The sequence below is a fragment of the Canis lupus genome, chromosome 12 (genome assembly GCF_011100685.1).
Source record: "Canis lupus familiaris isolate Mischka breed German Shepherd chromosome 12, alternate assembly UU_Cfam_GSD_1.0, whole genome shotgun sequence".
NCBI lineage: Eukaryota > Metazoa > Chordata > Mammalia > Carnivora > Canidae > Canis > Canis lupus.
The window spans coordinates 6684072-6708290 of record NC_049233.1 but is presented as its reverse complement, the minus strand read 5'-3'; the positions used below and the strand labels follow the sequence as shown (position 1 = coordinate 6708290).

Here is a 24219-nt window from a genome sequence, read left to right as displayed (position 1 = left end):
GAGTGACAGTTGATGGACAATGTTCTTGAACAAGTTTTTCCTGTGCTGGGTGTTAAGTTGAGAACTGCTCAAAACAACCACTCCACAGCCTGCTTCCTGTTTAGACAGAATTTACTACACTTTCCCTCTGTGGACTTCAGTCAGGCGGCCAGGCAAGATGATATCTAAGGTTCCCTCCAGCTCCATTACTCAATGACTCTATCAAGAAGAGAACACAGATCTGAAAACACCCTTTCTCCCCCAAACGTTGAGTCAGGGTTATCATTCACACACAGAAACACAAGCTCCAAAAGGTAACTGGACAGAAAATAAGGAATTTGATTCTGGTAATCCCACTTGTGCAAACTTATCTTAAAGAGCCATGCACACAAAAATGTTTGCTTTGGCATTTGGAAGTAATGTGCAACAGAATAATGTCCAATACAAGAATGGTATGTACTCACCTGGTGGTATATACAGCTAGCACAAATGACGATTGGAAAGATCTGAGGAAGTGTCTATGACTGGTTTTCAAATTGCAATTCAATATCCATTAATGGATCATGAAATAAACTTAATAGGTTTCCTGCCACCAACTCTTTTTACAAATGAAATGGACTAGAAGAGAAAATATCAGAGTACATCACAGGTGGTAAAGGTGTTTATCAGGAAACCAGTTTCGGTTATATTGGGTAACTGGGCCAAAATACCCATAGCATTTTTTTATCACAGGGTCAGGAAACATCTCGAAGGGCACAGGTCTACAGTGTACTGTACAATAGGATCACAATAGTGTAAGATACTATATCTGAGACCAGGCCTGGAAGGGAATACATAGGAACTAAGACAGGAACCATGCTAAGAGTGGTAGGTAGGGTAAAGGGTGTTGCTTTCCATTTTAAGTTTTCTGCGATGTTTGTAGGCAGCTTTGCGGATTTTGTGTTTGTTTTTTAAGATTTTTATTTTTAAGTAATGCCTACACCCAAGGTGAGGCTCACTCACAACCCCAAGATCAAGAGTCACGTGTTCCACCTACTGGGCCAGCCAGGAGCCCCTGTAGACGGTTCTCACAATAAAACAATAAAAATGAGTGAGAACACCTGGCCAAAAAAAAAGGGGGGGGAGGGGCATACCAACAGGTCATTATCAGAGCCCGGGGGCCCAGGGCCTCGAGGTGGGGCTCCCTGGAGGAGCAGTGCTTCAGGCGCCGTGGACAGAATTTGAAGGCGGGATGGCCTCAAAATAGGTGGTGACAAGAAGGGATGAAGGGTACAGAAGGAGAAGATGGAGTGGAAAACCGTCTCAGGGTGTAAAGCGGTTTTGGGCTACGGAGGGGAGGAGCAGCCGCACCTCCGCACGGCGGCCACGGGGCCTCCCAGGCCCACCCGGCCACCCACCCCGCCCCGCCCCGCCAAGGCCACGCCCCTCGGCAAGATGGTGACCTCCGGGAGGCCCGGCCCCGCCCCCTCCGCGGCCGCGGGAGCGGAGTACGGCGTTTGCGCATGCGTGGTGCCGCCGGCGGGTGCGTCCAATAAGTGACCGGGGGATCCCCGCAAGTAACATGACCAAAAAGAAGCGGGAGAGTCTGGGCGTCGCTCTAGAGGTGAGGCGACTGGTGGGGCTGGGCCGCGTCGCCAGCTGTGGGGCGGCCTGGCTGCAGGCTGGCGGGGGAGGGGCCGAGGGGAGGAGACGAGGGCGACGCGCGCTGGGGGGGGGGGGGGGGCGCTAGGGGCCTGCGGGCGGCCGACGGGGCCCCCGGAGATGAGGGGCAGCGTGGGGGAAACGGCGTCTGGAGATCCCGCGGGGGCACCGGCGGTGGGAACGGGGGAGCCGGGGCCTCCGCGGGGCAGCACGCGTGCAGGGGAAGGGGAAGCCGCGAGGAGGGCGGGACGCGGACATGAAGCCCCGAGGGGAGGCGTGTAACGGCCGCGGACGCGAGCGGGCGGGCCCCGGAGGGGAGGGGCACCCCAGAGCTCCGACGCCTGCGGGGGAGCCCCCCGAAGTGAGGGAACCCGAACTGCTGAGGATATTGCTGAATGGCGTAAACGTCCCCTGAGGTGGGGAATTTCTCGTCTGGGGGATTGAAGCTCGTGGCTTGAAAATTACTTTGGGAATCTCTGGGAATTTGTGGGGGATTCTGGAATGATGAAGTTCCCAAAGAGCTTAAAAATAATATACTGCACATGGAAGGGAAAGAACATTAAGGCTTCTTGTGCTGCTCCCTTCGCGTGCTCAGCCCTCACCACAAGCCTAAAGCGATGGGGAAACTGAGGTTTCAGGCAGAGCCCAGGCTGGGGGGGGGGGGGGGGGGGGGCGGGGGGGGGGTGAGAGGCAGCACCGGCGATTTGCCCTCTGGCGCCTCTCCTCTGTGTTCCAGTCCCTCGACGGCTGCCGGGGGTTACCAGACAGATACGGGGAGTGGTCTTCAGGAGCTTACTGCCGGTAACGGAATTCTCAAACTTCAGAATGAATGAAGAATAATTTGTAGAGCTTGTTGCAAATGGAAAGTTGAATTGTCTCCCACCCCGAGTAATTCAGTAACATTTGAGTGTACCTTTTCAATAAGAAATAAGCATTTTTTTAAAAAAGGTTTTATTTATTTATTCATGAAACACATAGAGAGAGGCAGAGACACAGGCCGAGGGAGAAGCAGGCTCCCTGTGGGAGCCCGACGCTAGAACTCAATCCTAGGACCCCGGGATCATGACCTGAGCCGAAGGCACATGCTCAACCTACTGCTCCCCGTCCCCCTCTCTTTTTTTTTTAAAGTGGGCTACATGTGCATCGTGGAGCTTGAAGTCATAAACCTGAGACAGAGTCCCATGCCCTACCGACTGAGCCAGCCAGGCACCCCCTGGTTAAAAATGCAGATTTTTAACCAGCTACACACACCCATTCTGACACAGGTTTTAGTATCACCCCTTGAGAAATATTGGCTTACTTGGTACAGAAAAGTGGTTGATGGAAATATGACCCTCCCTCTAAAAGAGAATATGAGGGCAGCCCGGGTGGCTCAGTGGTTTAGCGCCACCTTCAGCCCAGGGCCTGATCCTGGAGACCTGGGATCGGGTCCCACATCAGGCTCCCTGCATGGAGCCTGCTTCTCCCTCTGCCTGTGTCTCTGCCCCTCTCTCTCTCTCTCTCTCTTTCTCTCTCTCTCTCATGAATTAATAAAATCTAAAAAGTAAAATAAAAGAGAATATGAGTGGTAAAATGAGGTGGCACTGGGTGATGGGAAAAGCATAGACTTTATAACCTGATTAGGACACAATAAGCTGCTGTAACAGTGAAATCCTAAAATTCAGTGGCTTCAGAAAGTTTATTTTATTCTAATAAGGCAGACCAGGAATTGACAGAAGTTGTCCATAAATGACCAGATAGTACATTTCTAGGCTTTGTGATCTCTGTTGCAACTACAGTTGATCCTAATTATTCATGGATTTTGTATTTGTGAATTTGCCTTCTTGCTAAAATGTTTTTGTAGCCTCCAGATCAGTACTTGCAGTGCTTTTGCAGTAAGCCTCAAACAAACCAGTAAAAAATTAGAGTCACCTGAGGTGCAGCCAAGGTCGAACAAAGCATTGCTCTGCTGTCTTATTTCAGCTTATACCGTAAACAGGTGTCCATTTAGTGCCACATTTTTTTTTGGGTGTCTCTGTGCTTTTTGTTGGTGATTTTGTTGCTAAAAACAGCCCTCAAGTGTAGTGCTGAAGTGATACTTGTTTTCCTAAACTGCAAGAAGGCTGTATTTGCCTTACAGAGAAAATATGTTAGATAGGCTTTGTTCAGAAATGAGTTATAGCGCTGTTGGCTAGGAGTTCAATGTTAATGAATCAATAATATATATTAAATAAGGTCTCTAAACAGAAACACACAAGAAACAAGGTTTTGTATTGATCACTTGATAAAACTGTTGTGACCAGAGGCTCATAGGAATCTAACCTGGTTCAGTATTTGATAATTCATTTTTGGCAGCAACTTTATAGAACATAACTATCATGAATAAGGAGCATCAGCTATGCTTAGATAGGCTATCTCAGCACAAAAGCAGCCATGGGCAATAGAATTAACATAGAATTAATGGGTGTAACTGTGTTCCAATAAATATTACTTTTTGTAAAAGATTTTTATTTATTTATTCATGAGAGACCGAGAGAGGCAGAGACACAGGCAGAGGGAGAAGCAGATGTGGGACTCGATCCCAGAACCCCAGGATCACGCCCTGAGCCAAAGGCAGACGCTTAACCACGGAGCCACCCAGGCGCTCCCCCAGTAAAACTTTATTTACGAGAAAAAGGCAGTGGCCTGTATTTGGCCCCCAGCTTATAGTTTGCCAGTCCCTGGTCTAGAAGTACCAGAGCGGCAGTGGCTCTGCCATATTTCCCTCATCTCGTGGTGCTGCCATCCCTCAGTACCTTAATGTCACCTCCTGAATGAAACTAAGTCACATCCCATTGATGTGTACCCTGGCAGAGAGAGAGTAGAGGAAGCATAAGCATCACTGTCTTAAAAGTCACGGGCCCGGGGGCACCTGGGTGGCTCAGTTGGTTAAGTATCCGAGTCCTGATTTCGGCTCAGATCATGATCTCATAGGTTTTGGGATAGTGCCCCATGTTGGGCTCCTGGCTCAGCGGAGAGTCTGCTTGAGATTCTTTCTCTTCCTCTGCCCCTCCCCCCACTCACACGCTCACTTGCTTGCAGTCTCTCTCTTTTCAAATAAATAAATCTTAAGAAAAAAAAAAGAGTCGTGGACCCAGTGTGCCTACTTTCCATTGGCAGCAATGTGAGCTAAGACTTGAGACCTCACCCACCTGCAAGGGGCTGCTGGGAAATGCATTCATTGGCTAGGAGAAGGCCACATGGCCAGCTATAACTGCATCACTGCGGAAGAAGGGCCTAGCCTGTCTAGTGGACAACCTGCAATCTCTACTGCAGATTGCAATTTACCTCAAGTGTGGTGGGTTTCAGTTCTTTTCTAAACTCAATTTAGTTAACATATACTGTATTTTTTGTTTCAAGGGCAGAATTTAGTGATTCATCCACTGCATATAACACCCTGTGCTCCGTACATCAAGTGCCCTCCTTAATGCCCATCACCCTGTTACCCCATCCCCCACCTCCCCTCCAGCAATCCTTAGTTTCTTAGAGTACAACATCTCTTATGATTTGCCTCCCTCTGTTTTTATCTTATTTATTTTTCCTTCCTTTCCCCTATGTTCATGTTTTGTTTCTTAAATTCTACATATGAGTGAAATCATATGGTATTTGTCTTTCTCTGGCTGACTTATTTTACTCAGCATAATACCCTCTAGTTCCATTCATGTCATTGCAAATGGCAAGATTTCATTATTTTTGATGGCTAAGTAATACTCCATTATATATAATATTCCATTATGTATATATAATATTCCATTATACATGTATTCCATTATACATATATTCCATATATAATATTATATATATATATATATATATATATATATATATATATATATATAAAAAGCCCATCTTTATGCATTCATCTATCGATGGACATCTGGGCTTTTTCCATATTTTGGCTATTATGGACATTGCTGCTGTAAATGTTGGGGTACATGTGCCCCTTAAATCACTATGTTTGTATCCTTTGGCTAAATACCTAGTAGTGCAGTTGCTGTGTTGTAGAGTAGTTTTATTTTTAACTTTAAAAAAATTTTTTTAAAAAGATTTTATTTATTCATGAGAGGCAGAGACACAGGCAGAGGGACAAGCAGGCTCCATGCAGGGAGCCCGATGTGGGACTCAATCCCGGGTCTCCAGGATCACACCCTGGGCTAAAGTTGGCACTAAACTGCTGAGCCACCCAGGCTGCCCTATTTTTAACTTTTTTGAGGAACTTCCGTACTGTTTTCCAAGTGGCTGCACCAGTTTGCATTGTCACCAACAGTGTAAGTGGGTTCCCCTTTCTCTGCATCCTTACCAATGTCTCTTATTTCCTATGTTGTTAATTTTAGCTATTCTGAATGGCATGAGGTGATATCTCATTATGGTTTTGATTTGTAACCTCAGGTGTGGTTTGAAGTTACCATATGTGTGAAATACCAGCCAGTGGGTCTCCAACCCCTCTTCCTTTGCCCATCTCCACTACCGAGGTTAGAAAAGCTCAAGAGATGCTTTCCCAGACTGAAGTGTGGCTTTGAGGAGACCATCTGTGTGAAATACCTAGCATGTGCCTGGCTCAAGGTGGAGAAAATCAACAAACAATACCCTTATTAGTAGCCTTTATAGTTCTTTGGCAGTCCGTCTTCCATCATGGCTAAGCCCAATCCCCTTGTTCAGACTTAGTTTCTTTTTCTGAAACATGAAGACCTTGGATTTCAATAGGGGTTATAAGTTCATTGACTGTGATCCAAATACAGATCAGATATCTTTTGTTTGGCTGACATAGAGGTTCCTAAAATGGTTTAAATTTGGTGGGCATATGCTCTCTGAGTGCCTTTACCGGTCACATTCACTCTTTTTTTTTTTTTTTTTTTATCCTGTCAATACCAATGTAGATACTTATATTTGTGATCTAAGGTTACTTTTGCTTGGATATTCTAAGATTCGAGATCTATAACTGTGCACCTTAGGAAAAGCTTGGCATCTGGCTGTCTCCCCACCTGTTCCTCTGCCCCCAGCGGATCTGAGTATTGAATGTGCACTGATGCTCAATAGCAGTGGATATTGTCCTCTTATTAAAAGTCGTACGCTCAGAGCCAATAAAGTAGTGATTTAATCAAAATGTTTGTTAATCTGACGAGTGCAATAAAACCCCCACAAGTGAGTGATCTCAGCACCTGCAAACAGTCTCTACTTGTTGTAATGAAGCAATTACCAAGCAGGCAGCACTCACCCTGAGGGCTGGCTTGCACCAGCTGTACAGGGCAGTCACCTCCCAGGATAACCAAAGCACCCTTAGCTGCCTCCACTCATGTCTCCTCTCAAGGTCTTTTTCTCTAACTCATTTGCCACCCTGTAAGACCTCAGAGTTGGAAAAAACTGGCTATGAGTTTAGCTTCTGAGAGTTAATTCTGATTAACGAGAGAACACTCAGATGAGAAATCACCAGCTCTGCTACTGATTTTAATGTGTGGAAGGAGGGAAAGTCTGCATTTCAGTCTAATGCAGGATTTTGGCTGATGTAAATCCTGTTTCTGCTTTTGTAACCTCTGATAGTAATGAGCTGTTACTTGGTCATTGTATTTTTCTTTCACAGCTAGACCATCCAGCTTGGTGTCTTTAGATGTTTCAACAGCCAGTGGGTCTTAACAGGTCTGTGGTGTCTTAGCTGACATCTTAAGGGGGTTAACTGGATTAGATTTGGTCCCTAGTACAAAAATCTACCAGTTTGGAAACTTTGGCCTACAAGGTACAGAAAACTGATCTAAGTAAAAAGGAATATACTTTCTTCCCCATAACAAATTTGGAGGTAAGCTATTGACATTGGTTCAAACGCTAAGTCAAGGCCAGTATTTCTGCATTCTCTTAGCTGTTTCCTCATAGTCACAAGATGGCTGCCACCGCTCCAGTCATCATATCCAACTTTAAGTCAGAAAGAAGGATAAAGGAACTACAATACTGTCCCTTTTATCAACAAAGCATTAGCTGTCCCAGGAGTCTTCCAGCTGACTTCTGGAACATCTCGTTGGCCAGAACTGGATCATGACCATGCCTTGCTGCAGTGAGTATGGGAAATCTTCTCTTGAGCTTTTCTAAGTAGTGGAGGTGGGCAAAGGAAGAGGGGTTGGGAATTAATGTTGTGTTGGCTAACTAAACATCTACTAGAAGGAATAAAAGCAAATGGGAGTCATTTAAATTCAGAATCCTTACCAGAAAAAGAGGTGGTAAATTGAGGGGAGAAAATGGCCTAGGCAGATGAGCACCAGGAGGAAAGAACGTTGACATTATAATTATCTGCTTAGTATAGACCACTGCTGAAAGCTCTCTGAAGGCATAGAGGGGCAGAAGCACCAAGTTGTTGGTTTGCACACTGGCCTCCTTCCATGGAGGGCAGAGAGATACCCAAAAAAGAGGCAGACCACTCCAGGTTGGTAGGTGGCAGGTTTACTAAGCAAGGGAACTTACATGTGAGGCTTGTCTCGGGCGATAAATAAGAGGAATAGATTTCTGCACCTGCCCGCCAAATCTTCAGAGTTTGGGTAGAGGCCGTAACTGGGCTCAGTCACGTCTACAGTCCAGATGGTCTCCACAGCACATGGTCTCTCAAGGCTCTGTCCTTGGAACAGCTCCACTGCGGAAACAGTGGGCAGCACAGTACATTCCAAGGTCAGTGGAGGGAGGCGGAGCCTCCGATGGCCCTGGTCCCGCACTCAGGTCAACCAGTGGTCATGTCCTCTCTGTTACCTCCTCCAACATAAGGGTGGAGACAGTCACAGTTCTAGAACAGTCACAGTTCTGGAACCAATTTTCTGAGACAAGGGCCAGAAGTAGCTTAGTGGAGCATTAATACTTCCCGAATTGGCTTGAATGGCTGGAGGAAGCACTTGAACCTCGCCCCTGCCATCCAGGCCCCGTTGAGGGGTTCAGTGGTCAGAGGTTAGGAGGCCACTGTAGGGCAGGCAGTTGGACACCACCTTGCCGGGCAGCCACCGTCCAGGGGCTGGGAGAAGGGCTCACAGCATGCAAACACCACAAGGGCCACTGACCATTAAATGAGCCCCACCTGCTGCCTGGCACAAGCGACAGGTTGCCGTCGGGCAGGTGATTTCTCTCGGCAGCCTGTGTCTGGCTCCATTCCACTTGACGGGGGTCAGGAGACTAAAACCTCATTACCTAACACGGCTGGATGTCAGCATGTGTGGAGTGGCTGTTTGCCAGCATCTTAATTAATGAATTCATAAGGCGTGGGGTGGATGCCAGTTCTTGAATAGTGCTTTGAGCCTTTCAGAGATGAAGAAGCTTTTGCTAATTTATCAAAAAATATATATATGGGGGGGGGGGAAGAAGAGAAAACATACCCCAAACAACGTCCTGGCCCAGGGACAGCTGCAGGCTTCAGGCAAGGACTGATGTGGCTCTCCTGGTAGAGCAGCACACCAGAAGGCCTCACAAGGCCTCAGAGCTTGCAGGCGTTTCAGCAGAGCCTCTTGTGTTCCTGACCTGGGGCAGGGGCAGTGATTCTCCAGAGAAATGATGAGCTCTCTGCTTTTCCTGAAATTGTTGGTTGATTAAAACTGGGAAGGTTTACGGTCTTCATCTGCTCGGCCTGGGAGAGAAACTTCTGATGGTTTGGGGAGACATGCATGGAGGTGTTTGTCTTCTGTCCCCACAGAGCCCTGAGCCTCCTCCACAGGAAAACTTCCCTTCAGCAGTGTCAGGGCAATCGGCCCTTTGGGGTTTGAGGCTGGTCACCTGGAAAATCAAGGCTCCTGACCCCAATGTGACTTGGCCCAGTGGCCTGATGGCCTCAGATGGAAAGCCCCAGCACTCTTGCCACAGACCATCTGGGCAGGTGTTCTGGCCTCCTTACCCATTATAATAAATGTCCCGAGGCCTCCCTGACATGTGAAAATGAGTGGATTTCCAGAAATCCAGTTCCCAGGCTGCTGGGGCTGGAGATAAAACAGCTGGCACCACTCTCAGGGCTGTGAATTGGCACGTGAAAAGAGGCCTTGCTACCGACTTGGGAGAGAAGGGCTTATCGGGCCCACCTGGCTCACCTTTCTCCTCAAAACTGGGTCTGTTTTGTCTGGATTTTGGAGGGTGCTGTGGCCGTTTAGGCAATCTGGGGGAGGGTGCCAGGGATATTGGAGAAGCTAGAAGTTGCGAGGTGATTGCCTTCAACACAGAGCATGGGCGCTCTACTCCCGTCTCACTGCCTCCAAGCAGATTTCGGTCAGGTTCTTCCCTCATGGAGAGTAGCTGTTACGTGGACAGAGACTAGGCAAAGCCCTTGTACGAGATTATTCAGAGTAGAGACTGTTGAAACCAGATCAACAAGCTTAGATTGGCTTCGACTGGGATGTGGAATGACTTTGTTCCAGCAGAACCCTTCTTTGTCATGAATGTTTTCATGAGGGATTTTGGAGAAAGAGCTTGAAGTGTTGGAAAGAACATAAGCTTTGAAGCAGAAAGACTCAGATTCAGACCCTCAGCTCTGCCACTTTCCAATTACGTGACCTTGCTTAAAATCTCCTTCCTGGGAGTTTGCTTCTCTCTAAAACAGGCCCAGGGGCAGCACAGGTGGCCCAGCGGGTTAGCGCCGCCTTCGGCCTGGGGCGTGATCCTGGAGACCTGGGATCGAGTCCCACGTCGGGCTCCCTGCGTGGAGCCTGCTTCTCCTTCTGCCTCTGTCTCTGCCTCTCTCTCTCTCTCATGAATAAATAAATAAAATCTTAAAAAAAAAATTCTAAAACAGGGCCAGCCCCTTCCTTACAGAGCTGCTGCAGAGGTTGGTAGTGTCCACGAAGCTGCCACAGGCCCACCCAGCCTGGGGCACAAGGAGGGCAGTTACTCCCAGTAGCTACGGGTGGCTTCCGGCTGGTGGCGCTCTGGGAGGGGGGCGCTAACAGTACAGCCTTGCACTGCCCAGCACCCCCGTGTCCTGGCTGGGTGACCCTGGACAAGTAACTTCATCTCCACGGCCAGAGCTTCCTTATCTGACATTTTGTCAGAAGGCGGATGGCGGCCTAACACCGTGTCACAGTGCCTGCGCCATTCACCTCGTGTCGTCTCACCACTTAGGTACCTTTTCCTCTCACATCAGCACAAGAAGGGTGAATACAGGACAGTAAGATACTTTGAGAGAGAGGCTACATTCACATAACTTTCATTATATAGCATTTTGTTGCTATTATTGTTAGTCTCTTCCTGTGCCTAATATATAAATTAAACTTTATCATAAGTATGTACATACAGGAAAAAACCATCATATATATAGGGTTCAGTACTATCCGTGGTTCAGGCATCTGCTGGGCTCTTGGGGCGTGTTCCCAGCAGATGGGGGTGCTGCTGAACTGACGATACTACTTCTCCCCTCACAGGGTTATTGTGAGCATTCTGTGTGTGAGGTGCTCAGAACAGGGCCTGGCGTACAGCACATGCCGTAGAAATGTTGGCTGCTGCTGGTAGTGTGATTTAGTTTTGCATGGGCTTTTGGCTTCTGGAAGCTGCTTTGCCTTGTGCTGTACCATCTAGATACCCCCACACCATGCTCTTTATTAGCAGGTATCTGACCAGGCAGCTGTGGGATATGCCCCGTGACCACTGCCTGACTCCTGAGGTTAACCTGTTCCAGCAACTTCTGGCAGTCACTGGCCAGAAGCTCTTGAGAGCAAGGCTGGGAAAACCGGAAATAACTTACTAAACCAAAGAGTAGAATAGCCTACGTAACGCAGAGTTCTAAGTCCTGAGAGTGCATTCTGCAAAGCCTGACCCGAGACAGTGGCTTGAGGTGGGTGGGGAGCCACCTCCCAGGCTGTCGAGCTGCCACAGGAGCCCCATTCAGCCAGCCTCGGTAGGAGCACCTGCGACAGCCCGTGGCTCATGCCTGTCAGAGTATGAGCTGTGGACGAGGGCCTGGCAGCAGCCTGACCTGGAGCTGCCCCGCCCCAACCCCACGGGGCTGGGCCTGACCTGACCGGTGTGCTGGGCAGTTATCTGTGAGTGAGCTGGCACTCAGGTTCACTGTCCCCAAAGAGGCAGGGTGTCTATTCCAGGAGGCTCCACACTCCTGAAAAGAAGCCTCACGGGGATTCCAGACGAATTTTACAGTTTCTCTTAACACAGTGGTTTTATGGCGTTATAGGGCCCCAGGGAGACTTCCCTAAAGCTCTGAGAATAAGGTGTTATTCCCCACGTCAGATGGCAGAGGGGATTTTGCTTAGCTGGCTCGGGGCTCTTGAACCCCGGGAGCAACACACGGTGCCCACAGCACTCTGAGCCGCATCCCAAGGGCGCTTGAGGAAGCCTGCAGGAAGTCTCTGTCCCTGATGACTAGAAATGAAGAAGCCCTTCCCTTGGCACCTGCCAACAGGATCAGTGGCCCCACTTGGCTGGGGTGGAGCCTCTGCTGACCTTGACTGGCAGGCTGACTTCAGATCTTCACATTCTTTTTTTTTTTTTTTTTTTTTTTTTTTTTTTAATTTATTTATGATAGTCACACACACAGAGAGAGAGAGAGAGAGGCAGAGAGAGAAGCAGGCTCCATGCACCGGGAGCCCGACATGGGATTCGATCCCGGGTCTCCAGGATCGCGCCCTTGGCCAAAGGCAGGCGCTAAACCACTGCGCCACCCAGGGATCCCCAGATCTTCACATTCTTATGCAAGAAATGCAACCTACTCCCACCCCCACCTGCCACTACCACCCCGTGGATAATCCTTGGTCCTAAATTATTTCACTGAGCCTGCTCCTCTGCCCGCTCTTGAAGCCGCCCACCAGGCTCCAGGCTCTGATTCCTCAGTCCACGCTTAGGTCAGAAAGGCAGCGGTTCTCGTCCCCACTGTGGTGGAATCACTCACAGGCCTTTCCTGATCAAGTACAGATTTCCTGGATCCCAGTTCCAGAGCCACCTCTGGGACCTTCAGCTCCTCCCCTACTTAAGGGATGCTCCTTCCCACTGCCTACCTTCTATACTTTTTCCCTCCTGCTCTGCATCTGCCTTTCTGGGCTCAGGCCAGCAGTCCCACCAGGGCACCCTGCACACTCACCACCTACTTCCCGGTCCCCTGAACTGCAGCACACAGCTTTTCACACCTACGAAGTCCTCAACCCTGTGTGAAGTGCCAGAAGGCACAGTTTGTAACTGGTAGAGAGCTCACACCCCCAACTTTCTGACTTCTAGTGTCTCTTTGCAGCTGCACTTCACCTGCTGACCATCATCTCAAGTAGACACTGTTCTTTGTTCCTGTGTAAAAATGGACACTTGGTCTTCTGAATATAAAGGTCGTGCATAGACTTTTTTTAATGACATTTTACATTGAGGGTATCCATTCTCTGCTCCCACACTGTGCCTGAATGAGTGCCGCATCTCAGTGGCCACCTTGGCTGTTCCCACTTTGCCTGTGATGGTGACAGCCAGCAATGCTGCCCTCTGTAGCTCTAGGAAAGTCTCAGTGCCTGAGTCAGTTTGGGGCCGGCCACACTCCTCCTGCTGGTTGACCCTTGTATCCAGCCTGTTGGGCAGGAGTCCTGGGAGCCTCTGTGGCCTCCAGAGTACAGCCTTCTCTTCCTACTAGAGTTGGTCCAATCTCTTTGATGGGGCCTCTTTCTGCCTTAGTCCTGGGGCTTCACATTCCTTCTCCCAGGTCAGCTGGATGCCAGGCCCTGTAGAGCCATGGTGTGGGTAGACATGGTCTCCACCTGCCAGGCTACACCTGCCTTTCCATGTACCCTCAGATGCCTATCCCTGCCCAGACCACACCCAAGTCTGTGCGCTTAGACACTGCTCTGGGTGTCAGCCTCAGGTGCCACCAGGCCCAACCTCAGAGCCCCACCCCAGCTTCATCCCCAGGTAGGACATGAGTTACCCTGCAGGCCCTCCCTCCCCACCTCGACCGCTGAATCCCTCCATAGACTCGAAAGGATGGCTCTATCCAAGCTAGACAGCCTCCCCTTCCAGCTGCTGCCAGCCAGTGATAAGTGGAGACTCCTCTCCATCACACACCCCTACTGCTCCCTCCCTTACTCTAACCTCACATTAACTCACTTTTCTTTTCTCTAAAGATCTAGTGAAAACCATTCTCTGCTAATAATGATAGCACATACCTTATTTAACTCTTACGGTGTGCGTACTCGGCTCTATTCTAAGCACCTGACATGTATTGCTTCATATCATCCTCACAACTTTATGAAATACGAAACATTAACTTTGTTTTACACAGGAATAAAATGAGGCCCAGAATTACGGAAGTCCTTCAGAGGGCAAGTGATCCACAAGCTGAGGCACCTGATGGCAGCCTATACTCCTTACTGCACTTCTCAGGAACCACAGTCTCAGGCTTCCAGGCACTTGGGCTCCCAACTGCTTGCCTGGCTCTGACCCTATATTTTTAGAATCTTCTTCTGGCCATTTGTCTTCTTACTCTGGTCTTAACCTTGTGTCCTCTCTATTGTCTGTCATCTATAGCCTTTAACCTGGCGACAGAGGGAAAGCTAATCAAGGACTATAGATCTACCCTAGGGAGCCTGCAAAGTGCATGATCCACACGCATGCCACCCAGAGTTGACTGAAAACCCAATGAGCGGCGTCCTCTAATGCCCATTTTCTGGGTCCTCTCCCCCATTCCTGGCCCATCCGAGTCAGCCCCACTCTGTAGCCACCACTCCTGACTAAAAGATGCATCCTGACCTTCCCTCCCCGCCTTCTCACAGCCAGGTCACCCTGAATCTTTGCACCCATCATTATAGCTGCTGGAGAGCCGGCTTCTGCTTCAGCAAATGCTGCAGGGTGTTTGACTGCCAGCAGGGTCACCTTCTGAGGACGGGTTTGTGGCCCACAGAAGAGCTGCCTGACAGTCTCAGCCTCCCCTCACTCAGCCCACATCAAGCAGCTGGGTTATAAAAAAGGGGAACTTGCTATTTAGAAGGGAATCAGAGGGAGAGCTGTCAGCAGGACATAAATATTCATAGAGGGAGGTTAGAACTTGAGTCCCTAAAACCTTGATTTGTGTTCGTCCGTTTAAGCCTCATTAAAAAGTGGTAAATGAAAGTGGGGATATTCAGTGGAACTGCAGATAAATTGGGCTTGTTCAGATAAAGGCCTCCAACTGCCAGCTCCACAGGCCCTGCCCAGAGCACGATGGCAGATTGGCTTGGCCACTTATGGTTTGCCAGCCTCAATTTAAAGATTTTGCTCAGCATGAGTTCCCGGCCTTATTCTGGGCCAATTACCACTTATTTGGGCACCTGGTTGCCTTCCAGATGTGTTTAGGGATGGAAATCCCCAACCTGCTTCCCCCCAGAGTGACATGCAAACTGGGACTTGGCCCAAGGGGTGACAGGAAGAAATCTAACCTAGGACCAAAGATTGGCACAGGGTTTTCCACCAAGTACATAATCTATGTGCCTGTGTAGTTGCTTCTCCTTTTAGCTTCCTCGAGCTTCTGTGGGCACGAGGGGAGGAGTTCAGGCTCTGGTTGCTACAGGAGGTCTAGATCTGCCCCTAGCTCCTCAGCTCCATCCACGTCCAACCCTAGTCATTCCTCCATAGCTACACACACACAAAGACTGCAGCAGGCCGGGCCTTGTGGTGACCACAAAGGGGAGACAGACAGCCCCCATCCTAGGATGGCAGCTACAAAGTCAGGCATCCTTAGGAGCCAGGCAGTCACATGCACAAGTGGAATGGGCCAGTCTGGGCTATACAGGATCCTTGGGCCACAAGTTTATACTGTCAGTAGAGGTCCCCAGAGTCCAGGAAGGGGAGGAGGTTGGACACCTGTCGCTGGGATGACCTAGTGTGCCGTCAGCCTTATGAGAGAAGGGCTAATTAATTTGCCAATGGAAGGAGATGGTACCCTTCAGCCAGGGGCAGCAGAGGTGGCCTCATGGAGGAGGTGACGCTTGGAGAATTAAGCTTTGGGATCTGGTGTGGAATTGGTGCCCTGTGATGTCTACACCATGGGATGGCAGCAGTAAGTCTCAGGGTCCCCAGGGGCTGGGCCGCGCAGTGGCCTGAAGCACATGCTGTTCTCTCCCAGCCCCACTGACCGTCACATTGGACTGTCATTGTTCCCTGTGCCTGGCTGCTTGGTGCTTACTTCCCGACAGTGCAGGCTTCAGGATGGCCGCTGGCCGCCACAGGCACAGCCCCAGCTCCTTGCGGAGGCTGCTCCCTAGGACAGTCCTACCTTTGGTGCCAATTAGCAGAGAAGTGACATAATTAAGCAGGCAGTCAACTCAGGGCTCTTCCCTCCCACAGGGCCCTGCTTCTAGAGCTGGAGTCGGCAGCCAGCTGAGGCTGCAGGAAAGGAGGCAGATGGAGTGGCACTTGGGCCAGGCGTTGGGACAAGGCGAAGCGGCCGACCCAGAAGTGGCTGAGCTAGGTGCTGGCCAGGCAGAGGGACAGGTGGCTTCAAGTGCAGCTCTCCTGATGCCAGCCCCAGAACACCTGCCTGGGACTCTGGGATCCTCTGCACTTGTAGTCATGGATTACTGTCTCCGCAGGGGCCTTTCTGGAAGAGACTGGATAAAGAACTGGCAGAGACCAGTAAGGAGAGGGGTGCTCCAGGCTGATTTCTCAGAAGACTCATTCCCTCTGGGGATCCCAGTCTCCCATTTGTGAACTAGAGGTCATATTTGCTATGACCCAGGGATGTGGTGAGGAGTGAAGTCAGGTGGAAGATGGAGCATCCTGGGGACCTGAGGGACCATTCAGTCAGCTGCCATGAGGAACACAGGGCCCTCAGAACCTTCCCAGCCACCGAAATCTAGGCTCCTGCCAGCAGGAGGTGGCCGAGGAGACAGACACCTGGAGACAGATGGACATGAATTTTCAAAGCCACATGTATGATACGAGTACCAGGCCTGACCGATCTAGTCCAGTATTTTACAAATCATTTTCCCACAACTCACATTATATGCCCAAGAACACAGCTCTGAAACTATAATCAAAACAAATGGGAAAACTGATACTTTTGGCAGCCAGCCTTTGAGGAGCTTAGCTATTTTGCCCTACAAGTTACAGCTACCTTGATGATAGGCAATGTTTTTGCACAAGAACCAAGTCAGAAAGAAACAAGTTTTTTTGAGCTGTGTTTTTTTTACACTCAGTGATTTTTATTGATTCTTATAGCAAAATATATATTCTTAACTTGATTACCGGCAGAAGTGTGTCAATGCAAAAAATACCTCTGCTTTTTGGCCCCTAGATGTCCAACCACTGCACCCCCCAATCCCTCCCACGTGGAGGGCTGGGGAAAGGCAGGGCCTCACTGCATTCTAGGCTAAGCCTGGGCAGCAGGTGCCTTTTGTGGGGCCAGCTGGGGCAGGTGCTGGGGAGGTGGGGTGGAATGAGGGACTGCTCCTGTCTGCCCCCAGCCCATGCTCGGTCCAGAGGGTCAGGGTGGTTCAGAGAACCTTCTGGCACCCAGAGCTGCCTCTGTGGGGCTCAGGCTGCACTGTGTGGAGGTAGAGGACAGCAAAACAGAGAGGCTGGGGGCCCAGGGGAGCAGGGTGCTGTCCAGGAAGACTCCGAGAGCCTCCTTCCTCCCCATCCCAGGATCCCAACTATTTTGTACATTGAAAGGCTCTGCCACCCATCCCTCTCTGCTGGGTGCTGTGTTGCAGATCGATGGGCTGGAGGAGAAGCTGTCACGGTGTAGGAAAGACTTGGAGGCAGTAAACTCCAGGCTCCACGGGGCGGAGCTGAGCCCAGAGGCCAGGTACTGTGTCTGCCCCCGCCTCTCCTTCCTCCAGCCCCCATCTTCAGCCTGGGGCCCTGGCCCTGGGCTTCCATTCACCCTACCCCTGGCCACTGGAGATTGGGGCCCTTGTTCCCTCGTCCGTTGCCCTGGTGTGCCAGCTGCCCCTCAGATGGGGGGAAAGGGCTTGAGCCATAAAACACCTTCTCCCCTCATAGGAAGTCTCTGGAGAAGGAGAAAAACAGCCTGATGAGCAAAGCCTCCAACTATGGTAAGAAAGTTCCTTTCCTTTACCAAGCCCATCCTCCAGTCCCAGGGTCAAGAGAGGACAAACAGCCCAGGAACCCACCAGGTCCTGGGGATCAAGAGGGTTCTTGGGAAGGGAGTCAACCTCACCACCTCTTCCCCTCCACCCACCCCCAGTCCCCCGCTGAGGCTATAGGGAACCCACTGTAAGCCCAGCGGCCTGGAAGGAGAGCAGGTTTGTTCCTTTGTTCTGGGGGACATGGAGAGGCCTGTGGGTCTGCTCTTCCTCTGTGGGATGAAGGGGAATGGTTGCCGTCAGTCCAGAAGAGACTCCCGTCCACCCAGACTTGGGAGATCCACCTCCCATCCCCTCCCCCCCCTTGCACTCCATCCCAGGAAAACCCCTGGAGGTGAAGGAAGGGCTACTGTGGGTGGAGCAATGCTGCCACCTTCTGGGCGCCGGGGGCAGAGCCAGGTAGAGCCAGGAGAGTGCAGAGCCGGAGGGTGGCTACTAGCATCCCTACCCCAACCCTGCCCCAACCCTGCCCCAAGCAGCCTCAGAGGAAGCCGGTCTGCAGAGGTTCATCAGACTTCTCTGTTCTGTTCTCCCCGAGAGACCTGACCTGCCAAGAATCAGCCCTAGAACAGTCCAGGTGACAGGGAACCTCCCAGAGGGACCAGTTTGAATCAACATTGTAAGCACAGCACATGTGTATGCACACATACCCCTACCTGGGCCCTGGTCTCAGTCAGGCCTGCCCAGAGCGGATTTACAGGTACCTACCCACTCCTCTACACAAGGAGGGGAGCGATATTCATTCTCTCTCAAGCCTAGCAATTTCCACAACTGCAGTATCAGCCCTCAGTTTACCTGAGAGGCACCACAGTACCACCCACCTGCTTGTCACACAAGGGGATGAATGGATTCAGTGTGGCCACAGAATAGGACTGGCTTCCTCTAGAAGGGAGCCCAACCACCCTTTGGGCACAGACTGTCTGCTCTTAGCATCCCTGGTTTCCACTTAGCTGGGCCTCCAGCAGGGGGCAGAACTGGAAGCACTGATGGGGTGGCCCCACCCCATACCTACTCCAGTGTCAGGCTCAAAAAGCCCCAGTCGCCCTGAGTTTCTAGTTGCCCAGATGAGACCCCCTGAAAGGATGAGCACCACAAAGCAGCCCCCTCACCACCACCGACAGTGACAGGCCAGAGGACTCACCTGGTGATGCCAAGCCAACACCTAGCTTGGCTTTCAGGTGTGGCCTTTTTGATAACCCCCTCATACACTCCATTGTCAACTTCCACTGCATTTGAAGAAAAATGGTTGAGCAGCATTGGGTGGTGGGATTCCTTTGGGCCAGGATCTGTAGCCAAAAGGTTGTGAGAATCTGGGCAGATCAAGGACAGTCATTTTCGTGGATAAGGAAGTGGAGGAGCAGGGAGGGAAGACCTCTGCTCTCGGAGTGTCTATACCCATTTGCCAGAGAGGCAGAGGAGAGCAGCGGATGGGCCCAAACTACATGTTCACTGCCCTCTTTTCTCCCAGAGAAGGAGCTACAGTTGCTTCGACAGGAGAACCGGAGGAACATGGTGCTCTCGGTGGCCATCTTCATCCTCCTGACCTTCATCTATGCCTGCTGGACCATGTGAGCCTGAGGTTTCTCTACGGTCAGCACAGGGTCCCCTGGGCCTCCTGGTCACTACCAAGCAGGCCCTTCAAGCCTCAAGACAGCCAAGGTACAGGAGCATTTCTCCTCAACCCAGACACTGGAGCAGGACTTCAGCCCCTCTTGCCTCCTGGTCCCGCTCTGGGGCCTGAGTCTCCAGGACTGTGTGTTGGTTCCTCCCTCAGCCCAAGGGAAAGGCAATAAAGAACAGCCACACTGCTCCCGTCTGCTGAGTAAATGTCATGGTCTAACTGCAGCTGGACGGCAGTGGGGGGTGGCACTTGGGAATCCAGGAAGGAAAGATGTTCAAGGGGAAGTGCTTGGAGTCCCCAGCTTAAGTGGGGAATAAGGAGACCGCGGAAAGCAGTTTTCAAGCCAAAACTATTCTTCTGGGAGCCATTTCCAGGGCTTAGGCATTGCGCCACCTGTCCATCGCCCCCACCAAACATACTGTCTTTGCCCTCCAGTCAGTGCCACTGCCTGTAATTATGGCAGGAAAAACTGCAGCCTGTGCAGAGGGTGACTGGGGAGTTGAAGTCATGTGGAGGTCCCATGGGAGCACAGAGTTAATCCATCTTCAAGAGGCAAGCAGGGCTGGTGAGGCCTGGCAGAGGGAGTGGGCAGCCAGAGCCATGGTGATGACCAGACTTACAGTGACGGTGGCCAGTAAATCAGGCAGTGTTCGCTTGGAGAAGCAGTAGGGGCAGAGCCAACCTGAGCTGGGGAGGGAGGGGGCAGGAGAGGCAAACAGACTCCACCCCCCTACCCCACCTGGACTCTGTCCCAGCACCCAGAAGGCCAGAGGTGGGAGCCCAGAGCAAGGCAGATCACAGTAGGGCTTGGCAGAGAATTCACCAATGAAAAAGGTGAAAAGAAAGGACCCTCGGGGCCAGGGTGGAGGAAGGAGCGAGAGCGAGAGGGTAGGCAGGCTGTAGGCGGCCAGCCCCGGAGCTGTGGAGCTGCAGAGAAGCTCTAGCCCTGAGCCGAGAGGGAGGTGCCATCAGCACCTTCCCGCCTCACCCCAAGTACGGCACCCCCCGACACCCTCCCCCGCCAGTGCAGGCCCAGAACGGAGGGGAGGCAGGCCAGGGGTCAGCAAAACCGTGTCTCCCTCCCTCTCTTCCTCCAGTCTAGTGACACTAATTGGTCTGACGCCTCTGTTATTTTAGTCACACAGACTGATCCTGGACTGTCACAGTGCCACCATGGAGTGAGCCATGTGATTTATGTGAAGGGGGCGGAAGGTGCCTCCCTGCCCCACTGGCTGTAGGTTCATTCATTCTCCAGTTCCTGCTTCCAACAGGAGCTGCATAGTTTCTGGACTCTTCCTGGACCCTTCTCTGGCAGCAAGCAGCAGGGCCTGCAGGGCCCAGGAACTTGGCACAGGCTCTGAATAAACCAGCCTGCTTTTTCCCTTTTTCTTTTTTTTGCTTTTTCCCCTCTTAAGCAGAGCTTCCCCCCTTCTCCAGCCCAAGCAGTTTCATCCAAGCCAATCCCAGACCACACAGCACCAAGGACAAACAGCAATAGCCCCAGCACAGAGCCACACAGGCATTAAAAATATGTTTATCTTTAATGATCCAAGATTCTGCAAGACACACTGATATACCCAGAACTGGGTGGAAATACAGCTTTCTCAGCGGTGCTGCCGCCAACCTGGGGGCAGGGAGGGGCTGGATGCTGGCTGGAGACACCCCCCCCTCCAACCCCCGAGGTAGAGTCCGTTCCAACCTCATGGAGAGTCTCAGTGCCCTATCTCCATGGAAACCACCCTAGCACTGGGATGGGGCTCTAGGGAGCCCATAGGAGCATCTCTGAGAGGTATTTCCCATTAAAAACCACAGGTGCCCTCCCCCACCCAAAGCTACTGCCCAGCTTCCCCTCTTCCCCCCCTGCCAAGACAGGAAACGGAGTGACCACAAAAGGACAAACAAAAGTGACTGTACTTCCTATTGGGGAAGGGAAGGGTTAGCAAAGTGGCTGTGGCAAATAGGGGTGCCATGATTGCCAAAGGGTCAGGTGTGACCCCACCCCAGAGGTACCCCGTGTTGCCAGGGGGCCCCTTCTCTGGGGCATAGAAAAAGGCAGGTCTTCAAGGCTGCTTCCTCTTTTAGAGCTGCCCAAGGTTCAGACCAAGAGGGGATGGGGTCCAGGAAAGCTCTACAACCCCAGGAGGCAGTCACACCCACTACCAAGACACTACCTGTGTCATGATGCAGTGTCAGGGATGTGTGGCCCACATGCCTCCCTTTCCCGGCCTGCGGGACTGTCAGAGGTCCGGCTGGGAGGAACTCCAGGGAAGACCAGGACAGGGGTCAAAGAGGAGACAAAATCTTCTCCAGGTTGGCATCAAAACAGAGCAAGTTCAAAGAAACAAAACCTTGATTTGTACAGGAGCTGCCCCTGGCCTACACCCACTCAGGGTCGGCCCAATAAAAAGTTGGGCAGAGCAGGAGCGTGGCCACCCTCAGGGCAGTGCATGGAACTCAGAAAAGTGAGTCTACAGGATACAAGAGAGAATGGCAGAGCCAAGACCCTGCTGTCCTCTGACACGTCCTCCACTGGCCGCACTTTCCCTGGGCCCTAACCTCAAACCCGCTGTAGGAGCAGCATCCTTCAGGCTGAGCCCTGGCAGGGAAGACTGTTCCCAGGCAGGTCTCTGGGAAGGGAAGTCTGAAAGGTGTCCCAGAAGAAACATGAGCGTCCGCTGAAGGTCCCTAACGGAGTTCTTCAGGGAGAATGGAGAGACCACCACCACCTCCCACCCCTTATGGCCAGGCTGCAGTGACTGTGCTCCCCAGGCCCTTTCCTAGAAGGGGAAAAAACCGGTACTGTGAGCCCCAGGCAGAGTGCCCTGACTCAAAGAACAACAGGTCATTCAACAGGGGTGGGCCCCCCCACACCCTCAGGCGCTGTGTGTCTGGATGAACGAGAGGACATCTTCCTTGGACAGCTTGTCTGGGTCCTGGGGCTTCTGGGAGTCATGCACACGGATGCCATCCCCCCACTCCCAGAAGAGCCTGCCATAGTAACAGATGCTGGGGAGAAGGAAGAGAAAGGAGGTCAGAGGGCTACACTCAGGTGGAGCAGGACCAAAAGATCACCACCCCAGCCCCAGTGACCGAGATTTAGTGGGTTGGTTCTGAGGAGTCAGGTCAAGTGGGGTCAGCAGGGAGGAAGTTCATCTGACTCCAATTAAAGGTCTTCCCTCTGGCAGCCAAAAGATAACCAGTAGGCCCTAGCTCCTCCTCCCTGCCTTCCAGAACCAGCTTTTCCCAACAAAAAGCTGCTGCTGCTGATTATGTCCAACAGGATTCCTACCTACAATTACTGATATTCCTGGTGTATCTGACTGCTGCTTTAATAAAACCGTATAGTGTGGCAACAGAAGCTATTGTCAGTGGCTAGTTATAAGCACATTAGGGCTGCTGGCTGCTGCCAAAACCTATGACAACAATCCTGCAAATGGACATAGGTCCTTATGCGGTATGACGAGGACCTTGAGTCCCAAGGGACAGGGCTGCAGGTGTCCTCAGTATGTTTCCACTACCAGGCCAGTACCAGAAAGTCACGTAAGCAGTGGCTGCTCCAAGGGGCTGCCCACCTGGGACCCCAACCATCACAGCAGGTCCTAGCATCACTCACCTCTCACTGAGCTTCTACCCAGAAGGGGGCCACACCTTAGGGGGGGCCATATCCCCACCCTTGGGAGGAGCCCGGCACATGTTCAGGGGAGCACCTGGTTGGGCAGCCATCTTTCTCGGGACTTGGGGTGTGCCCTGAGAGGGCTGGCATCTTGGCAGGAGCACCAGAAACTGCAGAGGGGGAAGGCATGAAGGAGGACCACTTACTGAAATGGGGCAATGGAGTCTGCAGGGAGGTCAAAGGTAGAGATCTTGGTTTTCTTATTGTAGAAGAACTTCCTCTTGAAGCTTTTGCTGAATCCCATAGTCCACGGCTCTGACAGAAAGAAGAGGGGAAAGGCCAAAAAGGACACAAATTATTCACAGGGGACAGGGGCAGGCCAGAGTAGGGGTGGGTCTTTCTGTGCTCCTGTTCTTTCGTTCTTGTCCCAGAAAGCAGGTAGAGAACGGCCTGTGAGGACACAGCCTCAATCACCAGTCCACAGGGGTCAAGGAGGGCAACAGAGATCATTACCTCTCAGCAACCCCATCCCAGTCCTGCCAACCTGCCACCCAGGCGACGACTCTGGGACCCCGGCAGAGGCAGGGCTCTGTTAGCCAGAGGGTGCTGAAGAAAAGGGACAGTACAGAAGATGCAAATGGCCAAGCTTAAAACTTCCTGCATCTGGTGCCCCCTGAGAAGGTCCTTTTCCCTGCCATGAGGACACCATGTATACACAGAGCAGTTGGGGTCCTCTCTCCCCAGCCCCAACCCAACCCCCAGGACCCACCAAGGAACAGAAGAGGCTCGGGAAACATGGTCCCCACTCCAACATACACCTCCAAGACATGCCAGCTGGCCACTATGTACCAGAGCAGGCTCAGTCAGGGTCTGGGCCAGTCCCCCTGGCTGCGGGAAGGAGGTCAGGGAACACTTGTCACCTACCATTCACCGTCCTGACGATGTAGAGGCCGGTGGGCACAAAGTGCCGGTCATCCCGCCCTGTGTAGCTGAGCTTCGGAGTGCCACTGGAGCCCTTGATGATCTTCATTTCTAACCTGATTCCCCCGAGGTGAGTACACAGGGAGTGTGAGTACGTGAGAGTGAGTGAGCACGTACGCCTTCACATTAGTCTCTGGCTAATATCAGAGTCCCACCACCCACAGCATTTTATCTCAGTTCAACATAAACTGAGGCAGAGACATGAGTTGCTCCAGGCTACACAGCAAGAGAGTTTGCGCAGAGTTAGATGTAGGACTTGGGCTCTAAACTCTCAACTAAACAATGGAGGCAGGAAAGTGATGGATGCCCCTGCTCTGCTGCTGCTGTCTTCAGTGGGGAAGGGGCCATAGGGTGACACC

General features: G+C 51.5%; 2 protein-coding genes across 24 annotated transcripts in view; one reads left to right on the top strand and one right to left on the bottom strand.

Annotated features, from left to right (window-relative positions):
* Positions 1-1405: 1405 nt before the first annotated feature.
* On the top strand, positions 1406-19454 carry CCDC167 (coiled-coil domain containing 167). 22 transcript variants are annotated; one of them, XM_038553922.1, is made up of 9 exons: positions 1891-2036; positions 2357-2421; positions 7490-7681; positions 15883-16029; positions 16128-16170; positions 17182-17344; positions 17542-17594; positions 18186-18222; positions 19114-19454. In XM_038553922.1, exons 4-9 carry the CDS (start codon positions 15940-15942, stop codon positions 19436-19438), a joined length of 711 nt encoding a protein of 236 aa, XP_038409850.1. In that variant the 5' UTR covers positions 1891-2036; positions 2357-2421; positions 7490-7681; positions 15883-15939; the 3' UTR covers positions 19439-19454. The 22 variants fall into 22 exon arrangements, 17 of the variants coding, with proteins under 17 accessions (XP_038409861.1, XP_038409860.1, XP_038409862.1 ...); XM_038553920.1 differs by lacking the exon at positions 2357-2421 and having other exon boundaries at positions 1884-2036; XM_038553923.1 differs by lacking the exon at positions 7490-7681.
* A 1334-nt stretch (positions 19455-20788) lies between these two features.
* The window catches only part of CMTR1 (cap methyltransferase 1), a 50691-nt gene continuing 47260 nt past the window's right edge, over positions 20789-24219 (bottom strand). For both annotated transcript variants that reach the window (XM_038553917.1, XM_038553918.1), the window contains exons 22-24: positions 23804-23916; positions 23086-23194; positions 20789-22272 (exon numbers count right to left, since the gene is read on the bottom strand). In XM_038553917.1, coding sequence (XP_038409845.1) covers positions 22140-22272; positions 23086-23194; positions 23804-23916 — 355 coding nt within the window. In that variant the 3' untranslated portion in view covers positions 20789-22139. The remainder of the gene's footprint in view (positions 22273-23085; positions 23195-23803; positions 23917-24219) is intronic.